The following is a 21,615-nucleotide window of genomic DNA, read 5'->3' as shown; positions in this document are numbered from 1 at the left end:
TCCCCCATCCCCATGTCTCAAAGAAAATGCTGCAAGGGTCTATTCCTACTTATATATCCCAAGACAGTTTAGCTTTAAACATGTATCACCACATGTTGACTCACACTTGAAAGGGACAAAGGCAAGCAAGTGCTTGACCTGAACAATGATGTGATTTTTCCATATAAGTATCCCCTGACTTCAGGTTAATCTACCTTACAGGATTTATTAAACTATTACATATTGGTGATGATAATCAGATAGCCCATTTTCAATGTACTGGACATCAAGGGATGGCTAAGACAAGGAAAAGAATATCAAAAGCTGAAATTTCACTCCAGCAATGAGTATCATCAACTAATTGGTATGTTTTTGCCTTCACGAGGAATGCTGTTGGTACGAGGACTGGGAATTTTAAAATACTTGAAAGTGCAAGCTGCTAACTGACATAGTATATTCTTTCAAATGTATAAGTCAAAGAAAATAGAGGTAGCATGATATGTGTTTTTATTTCCAAATAAATCATCCAAGAATGCAAGTTCCTTATAGGGTTGTTGTTTTTATATTATACAGGGGTCTTTCATTCAGAGTCTGGCAGCTAACTATTAAAGGGTAGAATAGCCATTAGCTATTATGCTGTTGACATTCTGTATTTGTAAAAACCCTGAAAGTTATCTGGTGGCAAAGTTATCTGCTTAGCCTCCAAATACAACAAAGCAGCATTTTCATTTAACAGTCTATGCTATCAGTAAAGATGTTTTAAAGACATTTCTAATGAGAGAAACATGCTATCTTTATTGACTGTCTTTGGCCACAAAAGTATCACTCTGGCTTTAATTTTCACCACACACAAATTAAATATGTTTCTGCATGCTCCAGTATTTCATCCATAGTGCATTCCATGTTAAAAACACAACATATTGCATTGTCCATTTAAGAAGAGAGGCTGAAAAGGAAAAACATATATGTCCAAAGACCAGAATGCAAAGTCTGGAAACTCATTCAATAGGAGTTCATCAGAGAAATGAAGAATAAAGAGAGTTTAAATAAAACACCTACGTTTGGGTCCCAGTTCTGAGGATTCTGTTCCATCTGCTTCTCTGTGAAACCCTGGAGAATCCACAATATCTGTGTCTGGAGGAGGGTAGGGTGGGGGTGGGGGAAGCACTAACTGAGGTGGACCTCGAGGAGTGCCTCTAGGAGGCTTCTGTGGCACCTGCCGTCCAACACCTATATGGAATCAATCGGCTAATTACTTCCAAAGCTTCAGCTGAGAAACACCTTTCCTTTCAAAAAGAAATCTAAGACATACTTAATCATATTTCTTTTCTCTCTCTGGGTGTGTTTCTGTTTCTCTATTCTCTCTCTCTCTCTTCATTCTTTCTCTCTCTTTCTCTGTCTCTGTTTCTCTCTCTCTCTCTCTGTCTCTGTTTTTCTCTCTATTTCTTTCTCTCTCTCTCTCTCTCTCACACACACACACACACACACACACACAACACACACACAAAATCCAAGTGAACATACACTTTGTACATTTTATTTGAGGATAGATATGTTATGGTTCAAAAGATAAAATGCCTACCTGTAGTTTGGCAGATGTGGCAGAAAACCTATTAATTCTGAACTTAAAAATGAAAATGACTAAAAGTGAATATGATTATTATTTATAATAATAGCAACTGACATTTGTAAAGCTTATAAATTTTTTTGCACTGATTATTCCATTTACTGAGCTAAAAGGGAATATTAATTTCACTTGAACAATGAATGTCTCAGCACAAGATAATCACTAAACAAATGAATCGATCTAATGTTAATTTTTTAAAAAATCTACCCATAAGCTGCTATGGGTTGATCATGGGTGTATTTATTCAAACTTTTTCATACCTAGTATTTCTTGGGGAGATAAATTTTAATTTACTTCTGTTAGACTGACAGGAGAAACTACTAATATGGGTTGGTATTTTCTCTGCAACTAAGACATTTTGAGAATTGCTTAGAGTACTAAGAACTTAAGTATCTTTCCCAGGAAGAAATAGCCAGTATAGATGTCAGAGATGTTAAGCTTTGGATTCAAGGCTGGCTTTACTCACTATACCACACTGCTTCTCATAGAGTGCTTTCTATTATTTGTTCCAATACTGTCTCATTCAAGGCTCAAATGAATGAGTTTAGGAGAGAAGTTTCACTGTGTAGTGGGAAGATCAATACAGGGACTCAGGGTATATGGGTTCTTATTTACTAATGCCATTGAAGAGATTCTGCTGTTAGTTATGAGAAAAGCCACTTAGCATTACTAGACTTCAGTTTACTGATTTAGAAAATATAGGTTCTGGAAATGAAATATTCTACTATCATCTGCTAACTAGCTGATTTTACTGGGTACTTTTTCTTTCAAATTATTTATTAAAACTATCAAATGATATCTTTCTACTTATTTCACTATGAACTCTTTCATAATGAAGATGGAACTATCTTTTTTTTGAGTTTTAAAAATTTAATCCAATTATATGATTGTGTCTGAATATTTTTCAGATAGACTAGAATGAAACCATTAGCAAATTAGATATTGACTTAAAAAAAATCTAAATAAATAATGCACTCTGGTCTCACCTTGCTTACAACTTTTCTTTCCTAGAATAAAATTCATTTCAGCAAGTATCATTTTCTGGGTCATAACATATACATATTAATAAGATTAAAGATGCATAAAGTGTGATGATAAAATGATATTACTTCTCAAAGTCACACATTAAAAACCACCCTCAATACTTTGTAGGCTATGACCTTAAAAAGACATACAGGAAAGAAATTAAGCTTAAGTTTGCAAAATACTAAAATTTTTTGGTACATTTTATAAATTTTTTTTTTATAGAGAAGGGGAGGGCAGTTCAAGTCTAACAAGTTAGTTGATCTCTTTTTGTCCGTAATTTAGACCATCTTTATTTAAAAAAAAAAGCTCAATAACTTTTTTTAAAAAGTAAAAATGATTTTTCTCCCCTAAATGGTCATTCATTTAAAATGTGTTCTCATTAATTACACAGTTTCCTTACTCCTTTAATATATCACTCCATATTTAACAGGCTAGCCTGTTCAGTTACACTCATATATAGTAGCTGAATTTAAAGAACAACTTAGTTAACTCTGTGTGTGTGTGTGTATGTGTGTGTGTGTGTGTGTGTGTGTCTTTGTATGAATGTATGTAAAGGAGAAGTATATAAATTTTAATTCCAATGTTTCATTATGGAGTTAGTAGAGAGGTCTGAGCAGCAGTTCAGAGAGGGCAACATTTATTTGTTTGTCTTCTTAAAAAGAGGAGGTATGATCTGTTTAGAGGAAGGATACTCATACTGCTGAAATCTAAATGTATATGTATGCTTAAGAGGGGGAAGTAGGAGAAGGGAAGAAAAATAGAAGGAGAAAGAGAGGCAAAGAGAGAAAGAAGAAAGAGGAGGGGGAAAGGAGAGACAAGGAGAGGGAGATAGAAAGAATGAGAGGGAGAGGAATGAGAGAAGGAGAGGGAGAAAAGGAAAAGGAGAGGGAGATGGGGAGAAAAGAAGAGAGAAAAAAGGCAGAGAAGAGAGAGGAAGAGGGGGAAAGGGAGAGGAAAAGAGAAATGGAGAATAAGGTGGTAGAGAGAGTGCAGGAAAAGAGGAGGGAGAGAAAGAGAAGAAAAAGAAAGGCAGACACTAGACTGAAACCCTTCGGACTAGCAGGTGCATCTCCTCTCCTGAAATAGAATAGTTCTAGTTCAGATGTAGTCTGACTAGATCACACCCTTGTTGTCACTTGTGTTTCTAACAACAGGTAGTAGATATGGTGATAAGATTCTTAGACCCCCACATCTAAATCTTTCTTCCATTTTCAGACAGAGAGCTTGAAAAGACGATAGATATTTGGTTTTAAGAATAAGCCTATGGTAGGACATATGAGATTTGTTAAAAGTCTAAGATAATTTTTTGAATAAGCAGGTGTTTGGCAGAAATAATGATTGAGGGTAGAAGATAATTCATTATGGGAATGGGGAAAAAACTAATACTGATGATGTGAAAATAGGATTTTGAAATAAAAAAAGAAAATTATATGAAATATGGGCTCGATTATTTGTCAGCATAATTAACTCCCCAGACTGTGAATTGAGCTAAGTGGTTCTTATTAAAGTTTCAGATTCCCATAAGGAGACATGGTGGGAAATTCCCTCATAGGAGCAGATTCTGTTTTAGATGTCCTGTGAGCAACATAGTCAAAGGTAGGTAATTAGAGAGCATATTCAGCAACATTACCATTCAGGATAATGAGCTGGACTGGGTAGTCTCTCAAAACTGACTTTTTTATGCTCCAGAAACAAGTTTGTTTTCTTAATACAATTCATTTTTAAAAATCCCCTTACTGCATAATTTTAAAAATATCTGTTCTTGAATCAATGAATGTTTTTCCTGCAGAAAAGTTACCTAAAGTTTACTTTCTTCTATGCTTTTTCCTCCTGAAGTATTTCAGGGCCTCTACATGTAAAGAGTTTATAAACGGAGATTAATTTCAAGGACTTGGTGTGTCAAAAGCAAATGATTCTTGAACATGGTCAAATGATGTACAAATATCATGGGTCTAAAAATAACCATTTTCAGCAGATGTCCTTTAAAAAAACTTCCACAAGTGCCAAATGCATGGATTTACAATCTCTCACACAACACAAACTCATACTCATTCTATTTCTTCCTGACTTCCTCTCACTTTTGCCTTACTTTCTGCCCTACTGATAGTGTTCATCTACAAAGTTTTCACGTGGCAAGGTGGACACAACCTACCAAAAGCCTTCATTTCCAGACTTTCTTTCTTCAGCATAAATATTTTTCCACATTATATTGTAACTCTGAGACAAGTTTGTTTTCATTGTTAATGGTAAGTCTAGAAATTAAAGCAAAACCAATATACAAGGCACATGCAAAAACTAAGAGAAGAAAGCTGTCTCTCACCCATTGTGCTCTTCCTATTCTCTTCCTTGTCATCTGTCCTGTTTGGGATGAGGGGAGTTGATGGCGGCGGCGGTGGTGGTGGCGGTGCTGGAGCACGTCTCTTTTTCTTCTGTAATTCGTTCTGCGATACTTGAAATACCTAGAAAAAAACAAGGAAGGAAAAATGTCAAGTTGAGGCTGTGTCAGGTGAGTGACTACATAGTTTGTTAGAAACTGATTCTGTATTCCAATGGTTGATTCTTTATTTTCTAAAGGAAGGGTTCTGGACCTGTAATTTTCACTGGTGCAGGTAGCTCCTGGTAAAGGAACTTTACATATATACATACATACATATATATATATATATACACACACACATACACACACATATATATAATGTATAGTTTATTCTAGATGTGTGTGTATGTGTGTGTGTATATATGTATGTATACATATATATATATATATCTTAATATAATAGAAGCTTAATATATGGCTTAATCCTTGAGAGATTTCTTGAGAAATCAAATAATTTTGCTCAAAGGTCACTGAGCTAGCAGTATATACTGTGCCACCTGGCTACAAAGGAGAAAGAAAAAAGATTCAATGCTACTACTGCTAACTTTCATTTATAAAGTACCTACCATGTGCCAGGCACTGTGCTAAGCATTTTATAAATATTATCTCATAACTAAATATTTATATAAATAAATAAATAATTTCACAAATAAATATAAATATTCTCATAACTACTTTGTGCAGTAGGTGCTATTATTACCTACATTTTACAGATGAAGAAACTGAGACAAATAGAGATTGTGTGTCTTGCCAAAAGACCAAATCTGAGACCAGATTTAAACTCATATTCCTGACTGCACGTCCAGTTCTATCAACTATGCCAGTCATCTGCCTACTAATTCACAAGAGAAGAAATCCCAAAAGGAAAATTGCAACAAAATCCATTTTTATGTGCCTATTTATAAATGCACAATCTCCAAGTAATAAGCAAGGTGAAATATGGACAATAACACAAGATGACACATTTGCTCTCATACACAGATACCAATGGGACTTCTTGTGGCATCTGTGACTAGATTATGGTTGCCTAGAAAAAGGCCATAGAAGGGCCTAACAAAAGATGAGAAGAGATTGAAAGGAAAAGGATGGGTGGTCCAAGATTGTATATGAAGAAAATATACTTATTTGAGGAAATCCTGGAACCAAGGCAGGAAAGCACAATGGGAAGCATTTGATTGATCAATGAAAAGAGAGACTACTTGAGGGAGTACTTAGACAAAAGAAGGAAACAGCCCATAAAAAGAGAAGCAGGTCATGAAACGTTTTAAAATAGATACAAAGACATCATATGACAGTGATGGAGGGACTTCAATTATCTAGGCAATTGCTGTTGGTGTTTCTGCCCAAGGCAGAGCAGCAATAAATCTTTGGCTTGCCTTAATAATGTCATTCATCAAAAAAGGAGAGGAAGAAATGGCATAAATTGTTAGTCTGTATTTGAATCTTACCAACAAGGAGAAACTGATTGCTGAAGTGGAAATAATGAGAACCTTGGGGACAAGTGATCACTCTATTTTAGAATATGTGAAAGAGGTAGGCATTTGTCTAGGTCTGGGAAGAGCTGATGGCAAAATGAGTCAAAAAAGCATAAACAGAATCTCATGGCCAACAATTGTATAGGGTAAAGTCAGTTCAAGAGGAAAGAGAAGTTCTAAAGAATGAAATCTGGAAGATACCAAGACACAGTTTCAAAAAAGTTAAAAAAGGGGGGTTGTTTAAAGAGAACTGGTGAGGGATGTAGAGCCAATTCAACATAAGATTTTGGAAAGCTAGCAAGAAGAAAAAAAAAAAGAGGATGAATGCAAAAGCAATTACATAGTTACTTCTTTCAGAAATTTGGGATCTAGCTTGACTGTGATGATTTCAATTCACTGTATTACTCAGTCAATGAGCATTTATTAAACACTTACTATACGGCAGGCACTGTGCTAAGTGCTAGGGATAAAAAGAAAGGCAAAAAAAGTCCCTGCCCTCAACTAGCTCACATTTTAATGGGGAAAACAACATGCAAATAACAGTATATATACACAGAGTAGATGAAGACAATCTGAAAAGAATATTACTTTATATACTTAGCATTTAATTGAATACATGTTGATATCTCCTCTTTTTTTCCACCAATAGAGCTAAACTATTATTACTACTTTATTCAGTCATTTAAACATTAAGCAACTATGAGTATGGAGCACTGGAAAATGTATAATGAAAAGTTATTAGATAAGACGTTATTTCTGCTCATATGGAAATTATAGTCTAATAGAGATTTAGACATTATGGTTCAGCCTCTTGAGTTTACATCTTTCTGATCTGATTTCCTTGTTTTCCCAAACTGAAAAATGGCAATTTTATTGTAACATAGCTAGTCCCTTCCACCCTTCCAGCCCCATCTTCCTTCCCAGGTAATAAGTATGTGTTTTAAAAGGGGCCTTCAGAAGCCAGTATCTTCAGGTCTAATTGAAATGAATGATTAAAATGCCATGAGTTTTAAAAATAAGATAAGGGGGAAGTATGCCTATAATAGAAGGTGGGATGATGTTCAAACCTTGGGAAAAGTTGTCAATTCACATTTTACAAATGTGGTCATCACTTGTAGGAGCAATCTGTAAAGTATAATAACAATAGCTAGTATTTCTATATAGCTTATATATTTATATATAATTGATACATAAATTTATACATAGCCAATATATTAATTATATTAAATAATAGCCAGCACTTAAATAAAGATTTAAGGTTTCAAATTACTTTACTTTGGGAGGTAGGTGTTATTATGATTCTCATTTTACAGATAAGGAAACTGAGGCAAACAAGTTTAAATGACTTGCCCAGGAGTCACACAGCTAAGGTGAATTTGAACTCAAACTTTTGTAACTTCAGGTTCAGAGATCTATGCACTGTCACCTTGCTGCCTCAGTATTATGACATATATTGATTCTATAAAAATAAACATTCATTTGTTGTAGGTATCACTAAATTAATCGCTTTAAATAGACTCATAGATTCTCAAAGCTGGGAGGAGTCTAAGAATCTCTGTAGCCTGAACCATGTCTGAGCAAGAATACCTATTAAAACACTTCTCAAGAGTGATCCTCCAGCCTGTGCTGGATCCATTATCCATTATGGAGAATCCGTTATCTCCATCTTTAACTATTAACAAGTTATTTCTTTTTTTTGAGTGAACATATAGTGCTTGTAACAATAACTGGATTGGTTTGCATTTTGCTTTCAGAGATTAAGCAGAACAAGGATCATCAGTTTCCCACTTGAACAATGTTGGGGTATTTCTTGGGTGTTCTCTAGGATACATGCCCCTTAAATATTGTTGAAACATTTAACTCCACTTACAAGTTCTTTAATCCTGAATTCAGACAATTCAGTCTTCAAAATTGGTGTAGTGGAATACAGACAGATTTCAGGATATAACCTACCTTATCATTTATACTTTGGGGGAACATTCCAGAAATAAGAGAACTAGAATCACATTACTTTGAAAGAGATAAGATCACTGGGTGTTTATAGTAGTAGGAAAAGTCTTTGTTCCCTGAGTATTTTTTGTTCTATGTTTTATTTTATTTTACAGTTCCTAGGAAAGGTTTAGAGGAATCCACCCAAATTTTGAGTAATCCCTAGGGTCAACTAAGTCACTGCATTTGGTTGTTTATGTTACATTTCATTTGCTAGAAGCCTAAGGCCTCCTCCTTCCAGGTGTGCCAGTGAAAACAAATCCTATCACTGCCATCTTTGGTGATTCCAGAAAGAATAACACTGGGCACGCTTCATGGAAAGTTATGAGAAGAAACAAAAGTTGCTGTTCAAGCAATTTCTTTCTACTTCACTTAAGAACAAAATGCATTAACAAGGAACATTCATCATGTGTTAGGCATTTTTAAATGAACAATTTTTTTTTAGGATTTTATTTTCCCCAATTACATGTAAAAACAATTTTTAACATTCATTTAAAATGTTTGAGTTCTAAATTCACTTTCTTCCTCTCTCCCCACTCCCTTTATTGAGAAGGGAAGCAATTTGATATAGGTTATACATGTGAAGTCATGCAAAGCATTTTTCCATATTGGTCATGTTGTGAAAGAAAACAAGAAAAAAAATCCTCAAGAAAAATAAAGTTTAAAAAGTATGCTTCAATCTGGATTTTGACACCATCAGTTCTTTCTCTGGGTATGGATAGAATTTTCAAATCCTAAGTCCTTCAGAGTTGTCTTGGATCATTATACTGCTGAGCATAGCTAAATCATTCATAATTGATCGTCTTATAATATTGTTTTGTACGCAGTACATGTCACTTTGTATCAGTTTCTGTAAGTCTTTCCAGGTTTTTCTGAGACTATCCTGTGCATCATTTCTCGTAGCACAACAATATTCCATTACAATCACATACCACAATTTGTCTAGCCATTTCCCAATAAATGGAAATCCCCTTAATTCCAATTATTTGCCTACAGAAACTAGCTGCTATAGATATTACTGTACATATAGGTCCTTTTCCTTTTTGGACAAAGTGATAATTCTAGGTCAAAGGATATACATAGTTTTATAACCCTTTGGTCATAGTTCCAAATTGCTCTATGGAATGATTAAATTAAGTCACAACTTCAACAACAATGCATTAATGTCTCACTTCTCTCACTTTCCAACATTTGTCATTTTCCTTTTCTTTCCTATTAACCAATCCAATAAGTATGAGGTGGTACCTCAGAATTGTTTTAATTTGCATTTCTCCAATCAATAAAGAGTTAAGAGTAATCTATAGAATATCTTTGATTACTTCATGTAAAAACTATTCATATATTTTGATCATTTTTCATATCTATCGATAGCTTTGATTACTTCATGTGAAAACTACTCTTATCTTTTGGTCATTTATTAATTAGGGAATGGCTCTTATTTTTGTATATTTAACTCAGTTCTCTATATGTTTGAAAAATGAGTCCTTTAACAGAGAAACTTGGTTCAAAATGTTTTTTCATAGTTATTAATGCTAACTTTTTTCCCTCAATCTTATTTTCCTCTCTGTTTGTTCTATTCTACCTCTCCTTTCTCCCTATCCCTCCTCAAAAGTGTTTTTCATCTATCACCTCCCCCCATCTGTTCTGCTTTCTATCACTCCCCCTTCTTTTATCCTCTTTGCCTCCTGCTTTCCTATAGGGTAAGATAAACTTCTATATTAATTGAGTATGTATGTTATTCCTTCCTTGTAAGAATATTTCTATGAAAGTAAGGTTCAGTCACACTCTTTTACCTCCAACATCTTCCCCACATTGTTAAAAAAACAACTTTTTCTTGTCTCCTATACCAGATCATTTGCCCCATTTTACCTTTCTTTTTCTTTCAGAGCATCCATCTCTCACCCCTTAATTTTATTTGTTTTACATATCATCCATTTATATTGGACTCACACCTGTGTGTCCTTTGTCTATATATATATATATCCTTTCAAACTTCCCTAATAACAAAAAAGTTCTTATAACTTATAAGTATCAATCTCCCGTGTAGAATTATAAATAGATTAATCTTACTAAGTTTTTTATGATTTCTTTTTTCTATTTCCCTTTTTATTATTGTCTTGAGTCTTATACTTGAAAGTCAAATTTTCTTCTCAGTTCTGGTCTTTTCATCAAGAGTGCTTATTAAAAGTCCTTTATTTCATTAAATATCCTTTTTTTCCTCTTGAAAGATTATACTGAGTTTTGCTGGGTAGAAGATTCTTCCTTGTAATCCTAGCTACCTTGCCCTGCAGAATATTATATTCTAAGCCCTCAAGATTCTTTTGTGTAAAAGTTACTAAATTTTGTGTTATCCTAACTGTGGCTCCATGATATGTGAATTGTTTCTTTCTGTCTGCTTGTAATATTTGCTCCTTGACCTTGGAACTCTGGAATGTGGCTACTGAATTCCTAGGACTTTTCATTTTTGGGGATCTCTTTCAGGAGAGCAGTTTTTCTTGATAATATTTATGTCCAGGCGCTTATTTTGATTATGGCTTTCAGGCAGACAATAATTTATTAATTATCTCTTCTAGATCTATTTCTCAGTCGGTTAATCTTTTAATGAGATATTTCACACATTGTCTTCTATTTTTTCACACTTTTGTTTTTGTTTCATTTTTTCTTGGTTTTTCATAAGGCCATTAGCTTCTGCTTGTTCAATTCTAATTTTTAAGGAACTATTTTCTTCAGTAGGCTTTTGTACATCCTTTTCTATTTGGCCAATTCTGTTTTTCAATGCATTCTTCTCCTCGCTGGTTTTATGTACTATTTTTACCATTTGGCCTAGTTTGGGGATTTTAGGTGTTATTTTTTTCAGTATTTTTGTGAGTCTCTTTTAATCAAGCTTTGATTTTTTTTCCCCACAATTTCTTTGCATTATTCATTTCTCTTCTGAATTTTTCTTCTCTCTCTCTTACCTGATTTTCCAAAATTTGTTAAGTCATTCTGGATCTGAGATCAATTCATATTTTTCTTGGAGGCTTTGTATGTAGGAAATCTAACTTTATTATCTTGTTTTGTTTTGATCTTCCTTGTCACCATAGTAATTTTCTAAGGTCAGAAATTTTTTTGATTGTTTGCTCATTTTTCTAATCTGGATTTCTGATTTTTAACTCTTTGTTAAAGTAGGGTTCAGTTTTCAGAGTGGAGGGTGCATTGTCCTAAGTTTCAAGGGTTTTGTTTAGCTGTTTTCAGAGATACTTCTAGGACTTCTCAATTTTCTGTTGTTCCAAGATAGTATGGGCTGAGGACACATATTTACTACTCTTCTGGCCTATGCTCTGGTCTGTGAGTGACCACAAGCACTCTTTTATCCGCCACAACAGTGATAAGGGTCCCCTGCTCTACCACAAGTTCTAGCGTGCTAGTGTTATCATCCTACAACTGCCACCTGGATTCAAGAAAGGGCAAAACAAAGGAATCTTGGCCCCAAAGCCAGCAAAGAGACCTCTGTAAACTCCTTCTGATCAACTGTTTGCCTCCTTACAGTCTATGGGCCAAGAGCTCTGAAAACAGTTGCTGCTGATTCAGTGATTCCCAAAATCTGCTCTTGGTTTGCTAGGGCCTATTCTGTCCTGGTGTAGCCTGAACTCTGCTCTCATCCCAGTGTACAGACCATTTGTGCCAACCTTCTAACTTGTCTTTGGCTGGAAAATTAATTCACCCTGTCCTTTTGTAGGTTCTGCTGCTCCAGAAACTGCTTTATGGAACTTTAAAAGTGTTCAGAGTTATTTTGGGGAGAACTTAGGCAAGTGACCATCTTTTTTTTTCTACCATCTTTGCTCCACCTGGAATTTTTAAAAAATATTTTTCTTGTTATAACAGACTTGAGCTAGAAATATTTGTATAAGCAATTGCCATGGACATTTCATAATTCACAATTTTATGAAAAAAATCTGCTCTTTAATTCTTATGTGGAAATACATACACAGCTAAGTCTGTAAGTATTTGACGTATATGTCTTAAGAGCCAAGAGGAAAAGAAAAAAAAAAATAACAATAACAAAAAACTCCAAAAGAAATAATAGGGAACAATTACTGAGCATTTTCAGGATACAGAAATAAATGCTAGTATTTCTAACTACAGATTCTATGGCAATATTCCCTGCCTCCCAAACTGAAGGTAAGGAAAAAGCTTTTTGGCTTAAAGAAAGAATCTTAGCCAATAACACAGCATGAAGAAACATCAGAATTGAATTGCCTTGATCTGTAAAAGTAGAGCTCCTCTAACAGGGATAGGAAAATATCTTCCCTCCCCATCTCATTGTAGGAAATAATCCTTTTGGTTAAAGAAGGACCTTGTGGGATGCTGATGGGGTGTTTGGGGAGGTGCCCTGCTCTAGCTTTCGTGTGTGTGTGTGTGTGTGTGTGTGTCTTTGAATGGATTAATGGAGAAGCCAGAGAGCCTGAGGAAGAAAAAAAGTTCTTTGTGTAATAATGTGGTTTGGGATAATTTTTAGGGGCATTCTTAGTGCAAGTGACAATAAATCAATCCCATAAGCTAAAATTGCTGAGTTTCAACCTCAGGGAGGGCCTCATTCTGTTTGGAAAAAGCATGGCATAGTTTCAGAAAGCACTGGGTGTGGACTTGAAAGATCTGAGTTCAAAGACTAACTCTTACCCCTTACCACCTTAGTGACAATGGGCTATGGATCTCCATTTCCTTATTTACTATATAAGGGACTTGATATGGAACCTTCTAATTATAAATTTAGGTTCTTCAATTTGATTTTTACATCAACTTAATTTTATATTAATTCCCTTATTACCTACAGAATAAAATATAATGTTATCATCTTGCTATTCAAGCTTCACCCCATTAATGTACACTTCCTCCCCCCCTTCCCCCCCCGCCAATCCAAAGCAATTCATAAAATATTTATTAAGTGCCTGTTGATGACCAAGGTCATGGGAATACAAGCAAAATTTAGAAAAAACAAATTTAGAAAAAATTCCTAGTCTCATGGAATTAATATTCTACCAAGGGTGGAGGGGTAGAGCATATAAACAGGAAAATAGACACAAGATAATTCTAAAATGAAGGAAAGAGGATGAACATTAACAATCAAAGGGAACAAGAAAGATATCCTGCAGATTACATATGAACTGACTTCTTGAGGAAGAGGTAAGTTAACCTAATTTCATGTCATACTTTATCCTAGAAGCTACGATTTGACACACCTCAGATACTCTTTGCCTGGTGCTCTCAACCTGTTCTATCCTGTTTCTGTGCCTTTGGCTTATATTCTCCCCATAATGCCTTACCACACCGGCAAAAGACTTCCCTTACTTCAAGGTTCAAGTCAGGGACTAAATTCTCCATGAAGCTTCCTCTGGTTTTCTCTCTTCCCTTCTTCCCTCAGGGAGAAATTAGTTCTTCAAATTTCTTACAGCACTTTGCACAAATCTCTTCTTTGTACTTATTTAACTGTCCCTTTTATCATACAATTATTCATATAAATGTTTCTTGTCCAATTAAACTGCAAAGTTATTGGGAATAGGATTGCTTTTATGTTTATAGGGTAGTTACTGATTACAGTACCTTATACAGAATAAGTACTTAATAATTATGGGGGTGTCCTTGGTAGTTGTTATGGGTGGTATCTACAGCTTTAGGATCACAAATTTGTTGTTAAAAGGTGCCTTTGGAGACATGGGATCACAGATGAGAGTTGAAAAAGGTTGGTGCTATTTTACACATGAGACCCAAGAAGGTTAAAGAATTTATCTAATGTCCCAGAAGGAGTAGGAGACTGAGTTCCATCTTAGATCCACACCCTTAACTACGTATTCAGCTTCCTCTTCACTACTGATATTGTAGTTGCTTGCTCTTATATCCATCCCTGGTTCTTAAAGAGTACCAATGGCATCATGAGGGTGATGTATTGACTTGCAAGTGGATTAGCTGGGCAAAGTTATCTGTCTCACTCTGTCCTCCAGAGTCATTGAAACCCACAGGAAAGACATAGATTGGGATATTGGGCAATGGGCCTGGAAGCAGGGGGAGACCTTTTTGAAGTCATTGTTTGGGTTTTGATGGCTCAGAGTTAGTATATCTAGCAATTGTTTCTGTTCTGGCCAGAAACTGAGGATCTTACCCTGGCTAACTCTTTTATAAAAGCAAACTAGGACATCTTTTACCTCAATTCTTAATTTTCACTAAATGAATGAAAAAAAAAACTTATCAAGGACATGGGCCAAATACTGTATCACTTCTAATAAAAATCATAAAAATAACTAATATTAACTTATCATATTAAGGTTTTTAAAGTCTTTACATATTATCACCTCATTTATTCCTCAAAACAACCCAGTGAAATAGATCTATTATCAGATGAGGAAACTGAGAGTGATGAAGATACAGTGACATATCCAGGTCCCCCAAAGTAATAAATGTCTGAGGTAGGTTTCAAATTCAGGTCTTCTTGTCTCTAAGTCTAGTATTTTAACTCCTGAAACAAGCTGCTGCTGCTGCTTCTAAGGGAAACATAAGTTATCCAGTTCCTGCCCACAAGACAAAATAGTTCATGCGCAGAGAAAAAGCTCTGTGACATAATTGTTTCTTCCTCTAAAATGGCATGTGATCATTATATTTGTGCTTAACAAAGCAATCTTTTTTTCCTTGACCAAGGGAGGTGAGAGGTTGAACATTAGGAATGGGGAGGAAATTTTTTTTTGTTTTTTAAGAGAAACCTGAAAGATATAAGTGGCTCGAAGAAGGTGTAGGAGTCATCCCTTTTTGGACACATGGCATTTTATATGCAAAAGATTGTCAATGTCTGTTTTAGGAGGATGGATGCATTTCCTTTAGAAATTAAGAATAATTACTATGAAATTTTATTAGTTATTAATATTTAAGTAGAGAATGTATTTCAAATCAATACCAATTATAACAAAAAATGACTCCTTATTCAACAAGTCTTTTTAGTTTTAAACCCAGACTAGTCTTTTGCAATTTCCTAAAGAAACAATTTAGACTATTAATTTTAGGTGAAAATGTTCAGGAAGTGCCTAAACTCTGTTTATTATCGCCATACTGAAGTTTATCATTTCATCCTCTAACCAGGTTTTCTTGTAATCTTTCCTGGACCTGGAGATGACAATCATTTATATTCCCCCATCCAACTATACTTCCCTGGTGTCAGTCATTCAACAAGCATTTATTAATTGCTTACTATGTGTCAGGCACCATGCTAAGTGCTGAGGATACAAAGAAAGTAAAATATACATATACACAACAACAACAAACTGAAGTACAACTAGAGTAGCCCATGTCCTCAAGAAGCATACATTTCAACAGGAGAGAAAATACAAATGTCTAGGCACACAGAGGATACATAGTATTTGAAGGAAATGGGAGGCAACCAAGAAGCACCATTTTATTTTTTTTGTAACCGATAAAGCTCCCTTGGTACTTGTTGGAGACAAGAGAGTATGTAAAATGCATTAGCCCAGCACAGTTAAATTCCTCAGAGATGTATCACTTCCTTATTTACCCAAGGAATGGATTTTCTTTGTAGATGATAGTCTACTCTGAAAGTCTATACTGCCTTACAAGTGATGGCTTTAAAAAAAAAAGTTAAACTCTAGAAGAATTTTTAAGAGATCAAGCAAAAAATGTCTAGCCCAAACTAATCTAGAAGAGAGATAAGAGAAACAAAATATGAACCATTTTAATAAGGAAAGCTTAATCAACCTTATAAAACTTATTCTCTTATTTAGTCAACTATAAGTTAAAATTAAAAGAAAGGCAAAGTTACATGAAGTTAAAATGTGCTACTAAGAAAAATCTACATAACAAAATCCTCTGTGAAAGAACCTGAACTTTCTTATAAAATTAATTCAAATTCTTTAGTTTTTTTTTTTTTCAGTAAGAAGGGCCTTTATAATATTCCATCTCCCTCTTAAACATTTTCTATTAGGCAGTTATTAGTTATTGATTTTTTAAAAAGTTTTCAGAGCGTTTTACTTTAATTCAATTTTAGGGCACAATATAAAAATTATTCAATTGGTTCTTTAATATCAACCTTGGTTGATCTGGGAAGTAAACCTGGAAGAAAAAAAAAAGACAAAAGAACTACATAAAGGATATTGTTTCTTTTTTCTTTTCTTTTCTTTTTTCTTTTTTTGAATTAAGTATAACCAAACAATAGAACTTGAAACTCATTTGTCATGGCTGACTGATTCCTTTATAAAGGAACCAGATCCTAACAATATGATCTAAACTAATTCGCTATCCACATTTTGCTATCAGCCCCCTTCCTTCCCTGATATTTGCTGTTCCCGATGCTTAGATTTTTTTTTTTTTAGGTTAAGAAAAATAAGAAGCCAGACTTGATGAGATTATTCTAAGGTTTATTCTCCTGTAACCTAGCAGCAGAGAGCCAACTTGTCTACAAGACTGCCTGTTTTCTGAATACAATGGCCATTTTATAATTAAGATAAAATGTTCTTATTTGACCTAAATCTGACAAGTACAATCCACCCTTAGCCCTCAGCCCTCTTTCTTTGGAAGACCACACAGGATGCAAGAGGAGATTTTCAATCAAATTCATTTCTGGACACAAGGCTATTTTGAGAGATCTTTACAGTATTGAATGAATATTTTAAGAATGTGGAAAGCACGATGTATTATTGTGAAAAATCAAAACTTTAATTAGATTCTGGGCTTATAGAGGATGTTAGAATCTGCCCAAGGATGATGAGCTTGTTCGAAAAAAATCATCATTTTAAAGCTGATTTTTGCAAATGTATATTCAAAGGAGTACAGATTAGATAGGCTAAAACAAGGCAAAGCAAGAGTATATTTGAAAAAAAGGGTATACTCAACACTAGAGTCCAGGAAACTAGATTCCTAGTAGGTTTTTAATTCAAAAAGAAGTTTCTTTCCTTTTCTTTTTCTGGGGTATTGTCTAGTTGACTGCAGACTGGGAGAAAGGCAGTGAGGGATAGTGGAAGGAGAGTTGTTTTGGTGTGAAATGATTTAACTTCTTGGCTCTGCTTATTATTTTTATGACCTTGGGAAAAATCACATGTCTTTACTGGACCTCAGTTTCCTTATATATAAAATCAGAGGATTTGGACCAGATTGTCTCTAGGATGTTTCCTGCTCTTAATCCTAAAACCCTGTTAATGCTTCATCAGGAGTTATTTCACAGGACCTTAAGATGAGGGATGAGGTTGAGGTCTGATTGAGCCTATGAACTCCTCATAATACATAATATAAATACATAGCATAACATATGCAGTATTATAAAGAGAATCAATTATACTAAAGCATAGTTATTTTTTTAAAGAAAGGTTCATGGACTTTAGGTTAAGAACCTCTCACTAGGAGCCAAAGTTCTTTGATCATAGAAGACTATAATAATGATTCACCTATCAATTTAATGCATTTAATGCAATATGCATTTACTAAGCCCTTAATATGTGTCCTATCTATTAACCTACCATTTTAGAAGCTGGGAAACAAAAACAAAAGAAGATGAAGATGAAGAAAGAAATGGTTCCTGCCCTCTCAAGAAGCTAAAAATTCAACACTCTTGCTACCAGCAGTCAATCCAAACCTTCTCTTCATAGGATTTCCAGTTCTTCCCAATCCTCTTAGTCTTCATAATTTTCCACAGAACTGTTTCTGCTAAGCCATAGAAACCTCTTTACCCTTGAAGCTTATTTCACCCTAGGACTACTTTTCAAACTGGAAGTACTTTCTGCCCCTTCGGTGGTAGTCTCTCTGCCTCCAATTGGCTGGTTGTTGCTAGACCCTCCGTTTTGATGAGTAAACCCAGGTCAATCACTTCATTTCTCCCCAGGTTGTACTGCTGACTCATCTACATAGGATTCTCTCCACTTGGCCTTTTGGCCATCTTCAACTCCAGTTTCCCCCTTTTAATTCCTTTAGATGTATTTCTTTCCTCTTTAGATTGTAAGTTCCTAAAAGACAGAGACTATCTTCCATTCTGCTTATATTTGTACTCCTAGACTTAGCCTAGATTGTTGACTTGCTAACCCCCTTAATAGGGGTCCTTGTTTCCTATTTTAATAGGGGAAATGGAACTTTCTCTATTGAGGTCCGTCTTTTAAAATCTACATTTTCTCCAAAAGGCAGCCTTTCTCCATGTCAAGTCCAACTCCTTTACTTTTACCTTTGATCTCAACATCTCCAACAGTTCTTCTAGGAGCTTGTTATTCTATTACTTCTTATCTTTCATCTAGGGGGGTAGCACAGTTGATAGAACACTAGGCCTGGATTCAATAAGACCCGAACTCAAGTCCAGCCTCAGACACTTGCTAGTTGGGTAAGTAAGTGGTAAAATGATGTAGCATCTACCTTCTGGGATTATTCTCTCCTTGTCTATGGTCCTCTCCCAGAAGGACCATAGAAGAAACACTTAATTGTTCATGAAACATAATACTAGCTGACATTTATCTAGTGCTTTAAGGTTTGTAAAAGTCTGATTCCAACAATAGGCCCAACTATGAGCTCTAGTTACTTAAATTAAGAACCCATCAGCAGGACTAAGCCATTTCATACTCAGACACATGCAATGGCTATCGGCAACCTGGAATAGACCTTTGGGACACTTATCTTAATCCTTTTCACCACTCCAAATCCTGAGTGGGAGGCCTCTCTGGACTGCTTTAAATCTGTCTTCTTTCTGTTAAGTGTTAAGTTTCACAAGAGTGGAAGTTCATTCCCCTGTGTGCATTCACCCTTCATACCTGAACAATACTGCCCTGTACTATACTCAAATATTCACAATAAATGCTGGAACCTATGACACTTGTGTAGTGACTATGCCATAGCCCAGGTCCTAAAAAGGCAAAGCCATAAGCCAAAGAGCTGCAGTGATTTATTCTGCAAAGCAGTTTGGTGCTGTTGAGTGAAGGAAAAAAAAATTCATGAATTTAATGATTTGCCTTTCTACAGAACTCAGACCTATTCCTTGACTGGCAAGACCATACATTGCTTTTATGTTGTGTAGATTTAGCCTCATATAACTCAAGATCTAAAAGCTGCAGTTAAAAAAAAGAAAGGAAATAATTTGGGTTCAGAGTCTCAATGAGCCATCTTTTTGCTAAGTATCTTGTTTAAAGAAGAAATAACACTGGATTTGGAATTGGAGAAACTGGGGTCCCTGCTGGCTTTTCATTCCAACCAGTTTGACCTTGGACTAGTTAATCTCTCCAGGTCTCAGTTTTCTCATCTGTAAAATGAGAGGATTGGACCCTATGACCTCTGCTATCCTTCCTAGTTCTAACTCTCTCACACTAAATATATATCTTTCTGTGGAGGATGTGAAGTCAAAGATAGTACACCTAACCTGTGAACTTTTCAAAGAAATTAACAGTCTGGATCCAGATTAGCCAACTATGAAGACTGTAGTTTTAAAAAGCTTACAGCTATTCTCTCCTAAGTAGGTTGAAACTTTTTAAAAATTTTATTCTAGTGGGCTGACAACAGATTGTTTAAAGACAAATAAGGGAAGTTAGATAAAAATGTTATTTGGTAATTTTTGAATGCTAGTGACAGAAGAGAAAATTCAGGGTGTGACTGAGGCAGACTTAAAGGAGGAAAAACTTGGATATACTCAGTTGAAGGAGAGTCCAAAAATAAAGGTATGATTGAAGAAAAAGTCAAGAAGCCTTTTATATTTTCAACATAAAACAGAGGTTTGTACTGTTGGTATTGGTGATATATAATGAATGTTACGGTAAGAGAAAATAAAATTTAGTCTTTTTACATCTGTCAAATGAAGCATGTCCAGTAATTGACGGAAACAACAAAGAACTCTATGATTCTTACACACTGGCTGAGAGGGGCAATATGGTATAGTGGACAAAGGTCTGGCTTTGAACTCAGTTTTCTTCTGACTCCAAATCCTGCCCTTGACTTTATCCCATAGGCAAGTAACTTAACCTTCCAGCGTCCCCAAAACTCTCTAAGGCTATATATTATAGACATATTACTGATTTACACCCGCCTACCAAAACAAAATAACAAAAAATGGCAGGCAAAAAAAATTGGCTCAAGCCTAGAGAAGGCAATTTGAGATATTATATTCACTAAAGCTATAAGGATGAGCTCTTTTCTATAGAATTTGAGGAAAGGATAGATTTGATAACTCTCTCCCACTCTTCTTTTTCATCCCTTCCCAGGGGAAAAAAAAGATAGAAGGAAAAACAAGCCCTAGATGATGTGATACTGCATGGAAATATGTCAGAGAGATTTCAAGATTTGAGGATTACTAGTTACAGCTGCAATTGAGAAGGCAGATAAGGTCACTTAGGGAGTAAGGAAAAAAGGAAGCCTGCTTGATGATTCTGGTAGACAAAAGTGATTAGGGTTAGAAAAGCATTTTTCTAAAAGATTGCAATCCAAAAAATAATCTTCAGACTTTTTATAAAAGCAAATCAAAAGTATAATCTAAAATCTGAGAGAAGATGTACATAGTAAGGAGAAACAATTCCAAACTGTTTGGAAACCAGTTTCTTATTGAGGGTAAGAGACATTTCACCGTTTATGTCTTTTATAGGTAAATTAGGATGATAAAAATGATATGGTCTGCTGACCATTTTTATATCCAAGACCCAAGCATGAATTCAAACAAAGCTTGGGTGCTTGGAGCATAAATCCATAAAAAAAAAGTTAATTTTGTATTTTTCTTTCATTGATGTCAAGACAAAGTCACTTTGTGGAGAAGGAGTAGATTCACTTTTCAGTTTGTTTTTATTAAAAACACCCTTTGTGAAATGTCACAAACGAAAGCCAGTTAAAAATGAATAATCTCCTTCAAACACTAACTTGTTCAACTGAATGTGTCAGACAGGAAACGATCCATAAACAAATTTGAGATGTTAAATGACTAAAATAGCTGCAATTTCCTTTCTCTGAAAAATTTCATTATTAGTTACCATATGATTTCCACTCAAGGAAGTCACTTTGTAACACCAAATAATTCCACATGCGTTAAGATGTGTACACTATACAGGTTTCTCGGGATGTTTGTTTTGGCAAGAGAATTCAACTTCCTCTGAATACAATGCAATCCTCTTCTTTGCCATAGTCAGTTAAAAAGGAAGGCAACCTTAAACACCCAGAGA

At 35.0% G+C, this 21,615-nt stretch overlaps 1 protein-coding gene across 6 annotated transcripts in view; it reads right to left on the bottom strand.

Annotated features, from left to right (window-relative positions):
- COBL (cordon-bleu WH2 repeat protein) overlaps window positions 1-21,615 on the bottom strand; it is a 335,540-nt gene that overhangs the window by 97,509 nt on the left and 216,416 nt on the right. For 4 of the 6 annotated variants that reach the window (XM_031957165.1, XM_031957169.1, XM_031957166.1 and 1 more), the window contains 2 exons: window positions 4,953-5,091; window positions 1,039-1,209 (listed from right to left, as the gene is read on the bottom strand). In XM_031957165.1, the coding sequence (XP_031813025.1) occupies window positions 1,039-1,209; window positions 4,953-5,091 (310 nt within the window). The remainder of the gene's footprint in view (window positions 1-1,038; window positions 1,210-4,952; window positions 5,092-21,615) is intronic. The other 2 variants (XM_031957173.1, XM_031957195.1) reach the window with 1 other exon arrangement.

This window comes from Sarcophilus harrisii, chromosome 1 (assembly GCF_902635505.1).
Source record: "Sarcophilus harrisii chromosome 1, mSarHar1.11, whole genome shotgun sequence".
NCBI lineage: Eukaryota > Metazoa > Chordata > Mammalia > Dasyuromorphia > Dasyuridae > Sarcophilus > Sarcophilus harrisii.
This window is presented reverse-complemented; position numbering and strand designations above follow the sequence as displayed.